The sequence below is a fragment of the Electrophorus electricus genome, chromosome 15 (assembly GCF_041902795.1).
Source record: "Electrophorus electricus isolate QZ-2024a chromosome 15, ASM4190279v1, whole genome shotgun sequence".
NCBI classification, from domain to species: Eukaryota; Metazoa; Chordata; class Actinopteri; order Gymnotiformes; family Gymnotidae; genus Electrophorus; species Electrophorus electricus.
The window spans coordinates 10,848,461-10,861,841 of record NC_137511.1 but is presented as its reverse complement, the minus strand read 5'-3'; the positions used below and the strand labels follow the sequence as shown (position 1 = coordinate 10,861,841).

The 13,381-nt window shown below is 39.1% G+C and overlaps 1 protein-coding gene across 2 annotated transcripts in view; it reads left to right on the top strand.

The window, feature by feature from the left end:
- cpxm2 (carboxypeptidase X (M14 family), member 2) overlaps nt 1-13,381 on the top strand; it is a 43,641-nt gene that overhangs the window by 14,809 nt on the left and 15,451 nt on the right. For both annotated transcript variants that reach the window (XM_081697584.1, XM_027016780.3), the window contains exons 3-5: nt 833-942; nt 6,768-6,907; nt 12,654-12,738. In XM_081697584.1, coding sequence (XP_081553710.1) covers nt 833-942; nt 6,768-6,907; nt 12,654-12,738 — 335 coding nt within the window. The remainder of the gene's footprint in view (nt 1-832; nt 943-6,767; nt 6,908-12,653; nt 12,739-13,381) is intronic.

Here is a 13,381-nt window from a genome sequence, read left to right as displayed (position 1 = left end):
TGCTTGACCTTATTTTCAGTGCTACAGAGTCTGATTTGTGGCTGCTTCAGATATGGATATTTATGTGTACATTATTCCATTTTGTAACACTGTTGGAAGTTGGAAGCCTGAAGCTGGCTACTTATGGCTCAGTGTTGTTAGCTTTTACTCTGCTTAGGGCTTGTTCTGGTTTAGTGTCTTTGGGCTTGTCTCTGTTAGGTTATTAGCCCTTAGGATGTTGTGTTTGTTATCCCTGTGCCTGGATTGAGAGAGTTTGTTAACATTGTGTTTGTGTTCTCCTAGTTCCCCTGTGTATCCCATCTTGCTCATTGTTTGTATGAGACCTGTGTGAAGACCTGTAAATACTTGTAAAGAGTACTTGTTGTAGAGTGTGCTTGGGTTTGGGGTTTGTGTCTGTTTTTCTGGATAGGGAGCTAGAGTAGGATATAGTATATTTTTTAGTATATTTAGTAGTATATATAGTAGTATTTTGTAGTATATGTTTTGTTTGAGGGTAGATAGATCTGGGATTTATATTATAGTGTGTTTTTGTTTGTTGTTTTGCCATGGCAACCACTCCTGATGATTCACCAGTGTGTGTTCTTCTGAAAGTACAATATACATCACTTTTTTGCCATATCACTTTTTATTTTAGATTCTTTTATTCCATACTCCACCTGTCTCAGTTATTCAAATTACTCAGTGTTTCTGTTATGGCCATGCTGCCTAGACTGGGTTTGCAACAACCATTAAACTATAAGCCATTAAAGATGAGTCACATGAAAAGAGCTGCTTCCTGTGTTATTTGCTGGTTTGATTTTAATGACAATAAATATTGGTGCTGATCTTATAGAATGCCCTCCGCTGGGTCTGGAGAACCTGAAAATTGATGACTTCCAGCTTCATGCCTCGACCATGCAACGTTATGGTCTGGGTGCTCATAGAGGTCGACTCAATATCCAGGTGAGCTCACAGCAATTAATTATCACATTGGAGCTCAGAAAATGTGGAACTTACCTATGAGAAGCTACATGCTTTTACATCTAGAAATATAAACAGAACATTACCATCTGCTATCTATTTCATTACCATCTGCTATATATTAAATAGCTATCTATTATAACATTGTGGGTTTAAAACATACAGTATAGTATAGATGCACTGTGCCATTGTAAAAAAAACCCTGAGAATTATTAGTGTTTAGTGTTATCCTTTTACTACCATGCCTAATTCAGTTTGTGAAGGGCTTTGTTATTAGCTACTGAACTTTAAGCCTGTGTTTAACCACCCCTACTATAAAATGGAAAAAAAACTATTTCTGTCCAATGTACTTGTACTCCTGTACAATGCCATCCTCTATTGCACAAAGTGGCTCAAACTGAATCTTCATCTACTTCTCCTGCTTCCTGCTGTGTATTTCTGTCTCTGATCCCTAAGAAAAGGCATGTGATTCAGAATGGACAGTCAACTAGAAACACCCCAGGACACTCCACAGATTGACCAGCAATGATGATCTTATTCCAGCTCAAATAATAAATGACCCTCAGGGAACTGCATGGACATATATGCATATGTTTATTCTGTTTTCATCTTTTTATAGGGATATCCAGGAAACATGAAACTTTTGCAGCTATAGGCCAAACTCTGATCTATGAAGTCTTACTCTCATCTGCCCCTAATGCTGTGCACATTTGGAGTCTCACATTTAAGCAAGAATCTGTAAATGCTGTCCAAAACCATAATGTTGAACATATCCATCCCTCCTACTGGTGAAGTATGTTACTTCCCCCATAACACCACTTAAGCCACACTAAGGAACAAAAATCCCTGTTGAATATAACCAATTAAACGTTTCTCTCAACAGCATTCAGTGCCATACCTCTAAATTAATTTTTATCATGCTCCTACAAAGAACATAACAGTGAGCCACAAAGAGAGCATAACAGTGAGCCACAAAGAGAATATAACAGTGAGTCACAAAGAGAGCATAACAGTGAACCACAAAGAGAACATAACAGTGAGCCACAAAGAGAACATAACAGTGAGCCACAAAGAGAGCATAACAGTGATCCACAGTCTTTTAGTTCCCTAGTTTAGCACCAGGATATTTTAAATTTTGCACTACAAATTGCTAAAGCTTAATTTCTGACACTGGCTCTTGCGGGATCATACTAATCATATCTAAGTGGCACACACAGTAACACTACATCACACAAGCAATACTGGCAAACATGGTTTGTCCAACACACACAAGGCAAAACCTAATAACTCTTTTCTCTGTAGCATTAAAATCACTTAAATGCTGATTTGGAGAATTTGTGAATTACGTTTTCCAAACAAGAACATTAACCACCCTTACAAATTAATAGCAACATCTTAAACTTTGTTTTGGTTTTGTCTGCTTTTGTTCTAGATAGTATTTTTATTGAAGTATTTTTTAATGTTTCTTACATTATTCAAGCTATTTCTCTGCAGTCTTTGAAGTATTGTTTTCATCTATGTCCACTACTGTGCACATCTATTGTCTCACAAAGATAAGCGTGTTCATGTCACAATGGTCACTTAGGCACTACAGTCACTTGTTATTCAGGACTGTAAATCAATGTCATACCAGGTGACTTCCTGTGATGGTTAGGGTCAGGTACAGACTTGAGGTGAAATTAGTATGTGGCTACTTTTGATTGGTCAGTGGTGGCAAACTCTGTTCTTGGTATAGATAAGACAGAAGAAGTCTGGGGGTTGCTGGAAGACAGTTGGAGTGGAGATGGGACAAAGCTGGTGGAATGAGGAGTTTGGTTTGGAGAAATCTCTCCCTGGGCCCTGAGGCTTGTTCTCATTCGCTTTCTATTTCACTGTCTCTCTCTATCCATCTATAGGTACATTCAAGAATACTACATTCAAGTAGTATTTTTATGCTGCGTTTTGGTTATTTACAGAATTGTGTGTTGCCTCATTGCCATATTGTAAGATGTAATTAAGTACTCACTAACTACAGTAAAGAACCAGCTATAGTTTTATATATTGCCAAAACCAGTTCACTGTGAAGTGTCCAATCTGCTGGGCACATTGACTAGGTTACACCACAAATTAGGCTCGCTGAACAGTAAACCTCTGTCAAAGCAGTGTGTTTTAACACTAAGGAATGCTAGAAAATTGGATACACATTCTCATGACTTATGCTGGGAAAATACAATAGAATTTTCTTTTTCTAGTACATTTGTTAATTGGAGTCAGATAAATTGTAGTCAGATAAATTGTTTTAAATCCACTAAACTTTCACCTGCATCGTGGTTGGGTAAACAGGGTAGGGGTAAGTAAATACAGTCAGGAAACCCCCCACAGTGCTGTTCTGACATTTTGCTGCTTCCAGTTCCAGGGAACTGGTCTTTTTTTTGCATGCTTACTGAGAATAAGGTTTCAGTTATACAGGTATACCCATAGTAATACAGCACAGCTTCATTTATTACAGTAAAGGTCACTGGAAAACCCCCATAAAGGCAATATTTCAGCGCTCTGTATGTGCAGCTTGTTTTAAAGTTCATATTCATGAAGCCCAGTGAGACACACCAAACAGCAGCTGAGCTGCTAAAATAGGACTTACCCCAGTGTTTATCCCTAAGCCTTACAAAAACACCTGGCATCTGCAAATATATGGTATTTCCTGTGAGAGCCACTAGCATTAAATGTTGCCATGCTGTTGCCTTCTAGGATTGCATGCAACAATATCCCCCCATTGTTAATGAGTTGCCACAGAACACCAGCACTTAATAATTTCCATGCAGTCTGCATTTAATCCTCCAATGAAATACAAAAAGCGCTCTGTGTTGTGTTAGCTGCTACACTCTGAGCCCTTGGGTTGTACGCATCGCAGACCTCTTTGTATGAGGGTTTGGTCATTGCACTGACAGACCCAGAGGAATAGAAAACTGGGGGAAATAAAAAAGCAGATGGGAAAGATGGATGGACAGACTTCCAGCAGTGACATGAGGCACAAGTTTCTCCCAGCTGTTTCTGCGTGGTCAGTGTGCTGAGAGAGAACGCCAAGAAATTAGAGTTTTGCATATTGCTGTTTCATGACTTCAGTCATTAAGGTGACAAAACACTACTTGGACAAATTTAACTTTATGTGGAGATCATCCAGAGCCCTGGAGGACCACAATACCAGTGTTTCCCAACTGTGGCTATGGGGCAGTGTTTCCTAGTGTTCACACTCTTACTCTATCACTGCTCAACAACTGCTTAACAACAGTGAGCTAGTACAGTTGAGATGGAAGCTCTGTTCAAAATATGGATTGTCTGGAGGGTTCTGATGCTACTGTATATGAGTATTGGTTGAATAAGTGTTGGGCTCTATATCAATCTAAATAAAGTTTTGAAAATAAACAACATGGTCTATGCTGGCCTACAAAAAAAAATTATAGTGTTGAGCATAGTGGAGGAGTGGAACTGGGAAGTAGACAGGGAAAAAAGGTGAGAAGGAGAGAGTGAATCAGCTGGAAAGTACAAGTTGCATTTTAGTTGGCCTTTCTGGTACATGAAAAATGACAGAGTGACAGAAAAAACACTGACTCTTGGATGGTTTACTTTTGGGTTGTTCAGGTGACATCTGCAGAAATGCTGTGGTACTCACATTGGCAGAAAAAGGAAATATGGGTCATAAGTCATTATAACAGTGCTATAGTGAATTTGTGTGTGTGTGTTTGTGTGTGTGTGTGTGTGTGTGTGTGTTTATAAAAATTATTCCCCACTCGCCCTACTGACAGACTTTTTCCTTCAAGCTCGGGTCCTCTACCAGAAACTTGGGAGCTTGAGAGTCCTGCGTAGTATCTTATCTGTTCCCAGGACTGCACTGTTCTGGACCAAGATCTCAGATGTTGTTCCTGGTATCTGTTGGAGCCATTCTCCCAGTTTGGGGGTTATAGCCCCAAGTGCCCAATTACGACAGGAACTACAGTTGCCTTCACCCCCACATTTTTCTCTCTTCCTTCAGCCCTTGGTATTTCTTGAGCTTTTGGTGTTCCTTTTTCTTGATGTTGCTATCACTCTGGATCGCCATATCTATCACAGCTATCACTACAGCCTTCTGCTGTTTGTCCAAGGCTACTTGGTTATAGTGTTCCATGTATTCCCTGCCTGCTAGCATCTTGCATTCCACTGTTATGTGCTGGATTTTCTCAGGTGCATCTTTGCACAACCTGCATGTGGGGTCCTTCCTGGTGTGGTAGATCCCAGCCAATACTGATCTCGTGTTTAATGCTTGTTCTCATGCTGCCATGATTAGTGCCTCTGTGTTGTATTTCAATCCAGCCATTTCCAGCCATTGGTAGGATTTCTGTATATCAACCACTTCCAGTATCTGCAGGTGGTACATACTGTCCAAGGGTTTTTTCTCCCATGATGGCCCCTGTTTCTCCTAAGGATTTTGGTACTCACTAAGCATTTTGTCACTTGGGGCCAATAATCTGATTGTATTCTTAGATCTTGGTTCTATCTGGATTGACTACAAGAAAGCCTATGATCCAATGGCCCACACGTGGCTCCTGGAATATGTGAGACTGTATAATATCAACAAGACTCCAAGAGCCTTCATCAAGAACTCAGTGGGGTTGTGGAAGACAACCCCTGAATAGGAAGAACAAGATCTGGGCTAACACCTATGCTCTACCGCTCATCAGATACCCTGCTGGCATAATAAGATGACCTAAAGAGGAGATAGACCTAAATAGAATCCACTGACATCAAGACAAGGAATCTTCTCACAATGCATGGAGGGTTTCAACTCCAGCACTCTGAGACAGTAGACTAAGAAGAAGCAGGGGGAGAGAAGACTAGTGAGCATTAGAGCCAATGTCCAGGATGATACAACGAAGATCCAGGAGTACAACAGGAAGATGGCCCCAAGTGACGAAGTGCTTAGTGAATACCTCAGACAGCGGAATAGGGAAATAGCAATCCTTAGCAATAGCAACATCAGGAACAAGGAACACAAAAAGCTTGAGAAATGCCAAGGGCTGAGAAAAGAACTGGAAAAGATGTGAAAGGTGAAGGCAACAATGGTTCTAGTAGTAATTGGAGCACTGGGAGAATGTCTCTAGCAGATCCCAGGAACAACATCCAAGACCTCCGTACAGAAGAGTGCAGTCCTGCGAACAGCTACAGGACCCTCAAGCTCACAGGCTTCTGGCAGAGTACCCGAACTTGAAGGAAAAAGACTGCCTGGAGGAAGACAAGTGGGAAATTTTTATTCATATATGTATAATATATACATATATAAAAACTCCCCTAGTACTGGGCTGCACATGGCTTGGTAATTGTTATCGCAATAGTGGCTTTTGTGATATTAATATTGCAGTCATATCAAGATAGAGTGGTGTGTTTTAACATACTGTAGTGGCTATTATTGCACTACTCCAAATGCAACCTTTCCATTGCTTGTTTTATAATTAACTTTCTAATGGAAATTATTTTACTGTTTTTGTTTATTGTATATTTTTAATTTTGTGGTATCACATCATTTATCATAAAAATACAAAAAAAATCACAACGTGATTATTTTCCAATACCATATAACCCTACTCCAGTGCATATCTAACTCAGTAGGATGCCTCCTGCATATATTTTCAAACCAACAATCCAAGACCACTACAGCTGTTGGCCCAATTTCTGAATATAACAACACTAAATATGTGCACATTTCCAATGATCCTTCAGAGGCAGATGTGGTGCTGTTTGGGCAATAAATATGAAATGTCGTGCGTGTTCTCCCATGTGTGTCTGTCTCTCTCCAGGCTGGTCTGTATGAGGATGATCTGTATGATGGCGGTTGGTGTGCTGGCAGGAACGATCCTCTGCAGTGGTTTGAGGTGGATGCCAGACGGCTGACCAAATTCACTGGGGTCATCACCCAAGGCAGGAGCTCAGTTTGGTCGTGAGTACCTGCATACACACACTGGAAGCCTTGACTCATCTGTTCTAGGCAGGAGAAAATCACAATGTCCATACTGGGATAGTGATCTTGAAGATGATTTGCTGCTCATTTAACTTCACCAGTTGGACTGAGTGATGGGATGAGTGGCAAAATATCAGGATTAAGCTGCTACTTCAAATAGCTTGGTTTACTACTTCTAGACAGTTCCATGACCTAAATGACTGAAAACCTGAATGATTGAAACCTGAGGTACTGGAGTTTGAAATAGCAGAGCAGAGTTTAATGTTTTCCCTGCTCTTTTCATTGTCTTTCAATACACTACATATCTTAGGGTTGTCCAGCTCTAACACCTACGAACATCTACGCCTGTGAAGAGTAATTAACTGGATTGTTGAATTAGTTGTGAAACTAAACTCTGTAGCAGCACTGGAGCCTGACACCTATGTTCTGCTTACTGCTATGACTGAAATGCAAAACATTTAAGAGAAAACCCTGCTCATAGATCTCTCTCTCTCTCTCTCTCTCTCTCTTTCTCACTGTCTCTCTGTCAGTCAATCTTAGAAGTAGAAGCTTAGCACTTGAGTCCTGTCCTGTAATATAACGCTGAGTTACAGTGCCATTTTCTATGATTGATTATTGCTGCAACTTGAGCTGGATGGTCTGCTAATTTCACATAAGAATTGAAAATACTGTTGTATAAAAAGCTGGATACAACCAGCAGATGTATTAGATGTTATTAGATGTATTATAGTGATGGGTTATGATAGTATCCAGCTGCATTCAAAAGAAATGACACACAGTAGAGACAAGACAGCTATAATAATTTGTGTTATTCCAAATTATATAGGTGCAAGATATATTTGCAGTCAATGTATTATTTTCCAATAAGGACCATTTTTAATTTTGTTATCAGTTCAATATTGGAAATTTGGGCTGATGATTACAACTGGGGATAAGGTTTCCAGACATACTTGTACCAGTTCAAGGCACTTATTTATTTATTTATTGATCCATTTTTAGAATTTAACATGTCTTGCACTCATTGTGGTTCATATACAGATTATAGGTTGAACTGACTTAAAACGCATAAATGTAAAATGATCAGTTATTAATAGCAGTATTGGCCATGAGGTGCTAATTATTGATTAGTGCATGAGCCCAAGAAATTCAATATTGTAGCCTTCCTATCAATTTAATTTTCATTCTGTGTATCTGTGAACAAACCTGAAATGGAACATGGAAAAATGTTCCACCCATTCATATATACTCTGTTTTATTATTAACTATAGCACCTTAATTAGAATTTATTTTGAACTGATCTGTACTGTGTTGGCTGAAAACAAAAAATATCTAGTTTTGATTGGATGAACACAAAGTCTAAAACTTCATGCGTGATCAAAAAATTTCTTTCTCTCTCTCTCTCTCTCTCTCTCTCTCTCTCTCTCTCTCTCTCTCTCTCTCTTTCTCTCTCTCTCTATCATCAGCATAATGGGTTCTGGCTGGCAGCCAAACAACCAATGGACAAAACCAGAGTAGTTATGTACAGCATGCCCAGCTCTCTTGGTGAAATATTTGCACATTATGTTAAACCAGTACAAGCATCTTTTATAAGTTGCCTAAAATTGCTGGTACCTGAATTGATACACAGAGGTGGCAATGTCTGGCATTCATTCCATGCTTGGTATATCAGCACCTCATTTCTCTAATTCAACTCCCCCACAGATCACGCATGCGTCACCTGGGTTCTTGTGTTAAGATGCATGCCTTAGTATTCTCTGATACTGCCTTAGATCCTTTTTATACAAAACCTGTAATACTGAAGAAACAACAAAGGTATTCCTAAGGTCGTGCTTTCATAATAAGTGCTAGCTTGGGAACAATGACTTACTCCATGCATTTTATAATATTGTGATGTCCACCTTCCTCAGCACTTACCTTTCAGGTTTTTAGCAAATTGTCATGTACTTAATGACAAGTATTTATTTTCTTACATTTATGACATTTTATCAATAGCTTATTCTTACGTAACTAAAAAAAAATAAGCAAACGTCCAAAATAAGCCCCAAACGTCCAAAATAAACAACGTGCCCAAAACGTTTTGATGGGAATGGCATGTTTCTTCAACTTTCTTCACTTTGTCCAGTCAAAAGCCAGACAAAATTTACATATAATTTAGGCTTTGAATATCAGAGACAAACTCCAAGAGATAGGTGACTGATTTAACCCCAAATGTGAGGCTAGTGATGCTGAACACTGCCAGTTACATAAAAATGTAGCACATTTGTAACTTTCACTAATATGGGAACTGAATGAGTTGATGAGTTGCTTCTTTTAAATCAAGGCAGAGCAGCAAAATACTATCTTTTCTCAGTCTATAGGTGTTACAGATTAAGAAAACAAACAAGGAAAGTTACAGATCATATGGCAAAAATTCATGGCATTCTGCGATCCTGCTCAAGCAAGCCCCCTTCCTCTGCAGTTGCAAAGTTTGCCATCATGTTTACTCTAAACAGAGCAAAAAAAAAAAAGAAAAAAAAGTGCCTTTTAAATAAATTTGTCAATTAACTAAATAGGTGCATGTGTAGAATTTTGTTGATTACTTGCATATGACTAAATGTGGTGTTTTTTTTCTTTTGCTTATTTATTGGTTTGCTTGTTTTGCAGTGTTGTTTTATTAAGAATCGCTAAGCTCATATGCAAATTAGGACAAAATGCGGTAGCATCATGTATGAAGTAAATTACACCATCATATACTTTATTCAGTGATGTGTAATTGTAATGTTAGAATTTGGCATTAATCTTCCAAAGAAATGCCTTGTATACTAAAATTACCACAGTGCAAAGATCATGTTAAGTAGAGCGAGGATGAGTCTTCCTAAGGCCTCTTCGTGGATGCAGTGGTCGTTTTGGGATGCTAAGCTGTAATTACATTGGCTGTTATGATGATGGAAGTAACGCCAAAACCTCTTCCCCAACATATAACACATGCTGAATGTTTCATCCAGTCCCTTCCCATCTGTTCACCATTCCGCTATGACACACAATCTCACCAGTCAGTTCTGCTCATTACTTTCTGATTTTGAACCAGATGCATTCAGTTTGAAGTTGGTTGTTAGACATTCAGTTTGTTACATATTATTTCAGAAAATTCTGAAGAAAATTATGGTTACCAAACAGGAAGTCCTTGAAAAACATTTTTAAAATTTGTATGACCCATTTAATCTTAATGAACCTGTGATTTTGAGTTACACACAAACACATAGCACAAAAAACAACTGAAGTTGCAGGTTTAAGTTGTAAGATTTAAGACTCTTTGCTTTCCAGATAGTTCTGTTAGAGCCATTTTTTATTTAAAAAAAATTCCTGTTTTGTGTGTCTTTCTTTGAATTCTCCATAAGACCAAGGACTCAATTTGACAGTTACATTGTCAAATATTCTTTCTGTAGTTGATTTCAGCAAAAGGGTTTCAATATGTCTGTGCTCATTCTCTTTTTTTCCTCTTCCTCTTTCTCTCATACATTATATGTCCCGATTCAGGTTTGCGGCTGTTTCTGAGGATACCATGCAACAAACTACAAATATGAACATAGTCTCAGTATGGCCTAATTATTTTAGTTCGCTATATACTAAACTGTGTTAATTTTTTGGTGTTTCTAAACTTTAGTTAGACTGCTGCTTTCTTTCTTTGTAAGACAGTAACACAATGCTGTCTGTTCTTTTTGTTAACAATTAATGAATGCAAACATTATTCAGCAGAAACCCTGACAACTTTATCAGCATGGAACTGCCTGACTTTCATTAGCATATGGCATTTTCACTATCTGACATGCACAGTCCTATTCTGAGATGGTAGTAATGGGTTAGGAAAAGCTCAAGCCTCACATCCACACCCACCCACCCACACACACACACACACACACACACACACACACACACACACACACACACACACACACACACACACACACACACACACACACACACACACACACACACACACAGAGTTTCCGAGGTGGCCCAGTGGGTACAGCATATTGAGTAAGCTTTGTCATACTGCTTCACGTTGCATTACCCAGAATGCACCAGCACATGTTCTAGGGCCATGCTGAAGTGCCAAGTCATTTTGAGTCATCTAGCAGGACATGCTTGGCCCTGCCAGTGCTCTGATTCCCCTAGATCTGAGTGGTAGAGCTCAGCTGGTGTGTGGGCCGCGGTGGTAGAGCTAGCAGTGTATCACAGAGCCTGCTCCCACTAGCCGTGAGAGTGCAGGGGCCAACTGGTTTGGAGGATCCGTAGCTCTGGTTGAACTGTGAGTGGTGGTTAGAATTTAAGCACTTGTACCCAAGTTATGAAGGAAGACTGTCAAATAATGGAGTATAAAGCAAAAAACATCATAAGTACACAGTACAGTGTAATTGTTTTAAAAGACAGCTAAAAAATAGAAGAGTCACCTTGCTGAGAGCTAGATAACACATTAGGACTGAACAAGTCACAGACCAAAAACAGTACACGTAAGCTTACATTGTATGTGTGAGTCATATTTTACATGATGAGTCTTTAATTTGAGGAGCTGTTGATTTATAGGAAGCTTTTGCATTCTTACTGGTGAATAATATTCCATGTCAAACTCTGTGTGTGCGTGTTGGTGTAGCACTTCAACCATGTGAAGAAGTGTGCATGTGTGAGTGTGGGAGAGTGTCTGCATATATGTGAGTATGACTTTGTGTATGTTTGTGCGTCTATTTCTGTGCATACATGCACATTTGGCCTTTGGGCTATGATGCTGTGGGGGTGATAGTGATCTTCTGTGTGCATTGATCTTTAAGGTGGAATATAGGCTGTAATCTATAGCAGCCCCACCCCCTCACTGCTCATGGCTGAATCCAACTGCATTCCCTCTTCATGGTGCTCCACTACATGGTGGAAGAACAGACAGGGAGGAAGGTTTTATGCATTCAAACGGACTAGGAAAGAATAATTTACAGACAAACTGGGGTACACGCACAGACACACACACACACACACACACACACACACACACACACACACACACACGCACACACTGAATTTCTCAAAGATATGTGCTACACATTTTGTACAGTTTATATGAGGTTCACAAGTGAAAGCAAACCAATATCTCTGTTCATTTTGAGGTCTCTGTGCCATTTTAATATTTCATATTCTTAGTCTCGCTCCCCACTGCACTGCTCTGTTCTGCTGTGACTTCTCATAGACACATCCATCTGGCCAACATACATCATGTCACCCTCAAGCCTCCCACACTGTGAACGGAACAGGACGAACTGGAAATTCTGCTCAAGGCCACTTTATATTAATTACCATTGAAGAAAAGAATAATTTATTATAAATTAATTAGCTGGGGATATTTTAGTCTTTTTGGAGCTCATTACTGGTGCAGATTGCAGATATTGTTCAGCTAAGCATTCTTCACTTCCAACTTTCTAACTTTTAAAAGTTGCATACATTTTAAATGTTATAAGAGATTCCAATATATTTTAAACTCAACTGAATTGGTGGGGAAATTATTTCACAATAAAGTAATTCAAATGAAAGTGCTTGATTAATATTGTGTGAAATATAAGATCTTAGTCTAAATAAACACTATAGCTAATCTTCCTCCATCCACACATGAATTGATATGATGATTCCATAATGCAGGCCCGATGGCATAATTCAGACAGTGATGCCATAATGCAGGTTCCTCCATCTCTGTTCATTTTTGCAGAAGTGACTGGGTGACGTTGTACCGTGTGCTGCTCAGCAATGATTCTCACACCTGGGTGGCCCTGAAGAATGGCACCAGAGAGCTGGTGAGCAGGCCGTGTGTCTTCCACAGTTACGAGCATGGCATTATCCTGGGCTTAGCAGGGCCGTGATCTACAGGCAAAGGTACATTCTAGGATCAACAAAGAAGTAATGCTACAGCTTGATTTGCTGTTAAGATGAAGGAAGAGGTTTGAGGTTCTGTTGGCCATAGCTTTTGACAGATTAAGATTAATATTTATAGCTTTAGATATGCAAGACCAATTAGCCGGTAAGAAAGATGCTCTGTGAATGCTCTACTATCTTAAAGGAATTATCCTCAAAAGTAAACATACCTACTTTATACTTCTGCAAGCAAAATTACTTTAAAAGTCACAAATGTCTATATAAAGTGCCACTCGGCAGGTGATGCATATAACCATTGCAATGCAAAGGTCAGAATTTGTTGGAGCTTCCCTACCTTCTAAGAATATAATGCTTTCTCCAGTGCTTTCAAGCCACCTGTGATTCTGAGAGACACTGGCATAATATGATCACTTCATTCCGAACTGTAGGGAAAAAAACAAAATACCTTTCATTAAGTTTTATTTATTATTATATATTATTTATATATCCATTATCCATTTTCTCTTTGGAGACTGATCATTGCCTTTTTTAATTAATTAGGATTTTGATTACTTGGGATTGTTA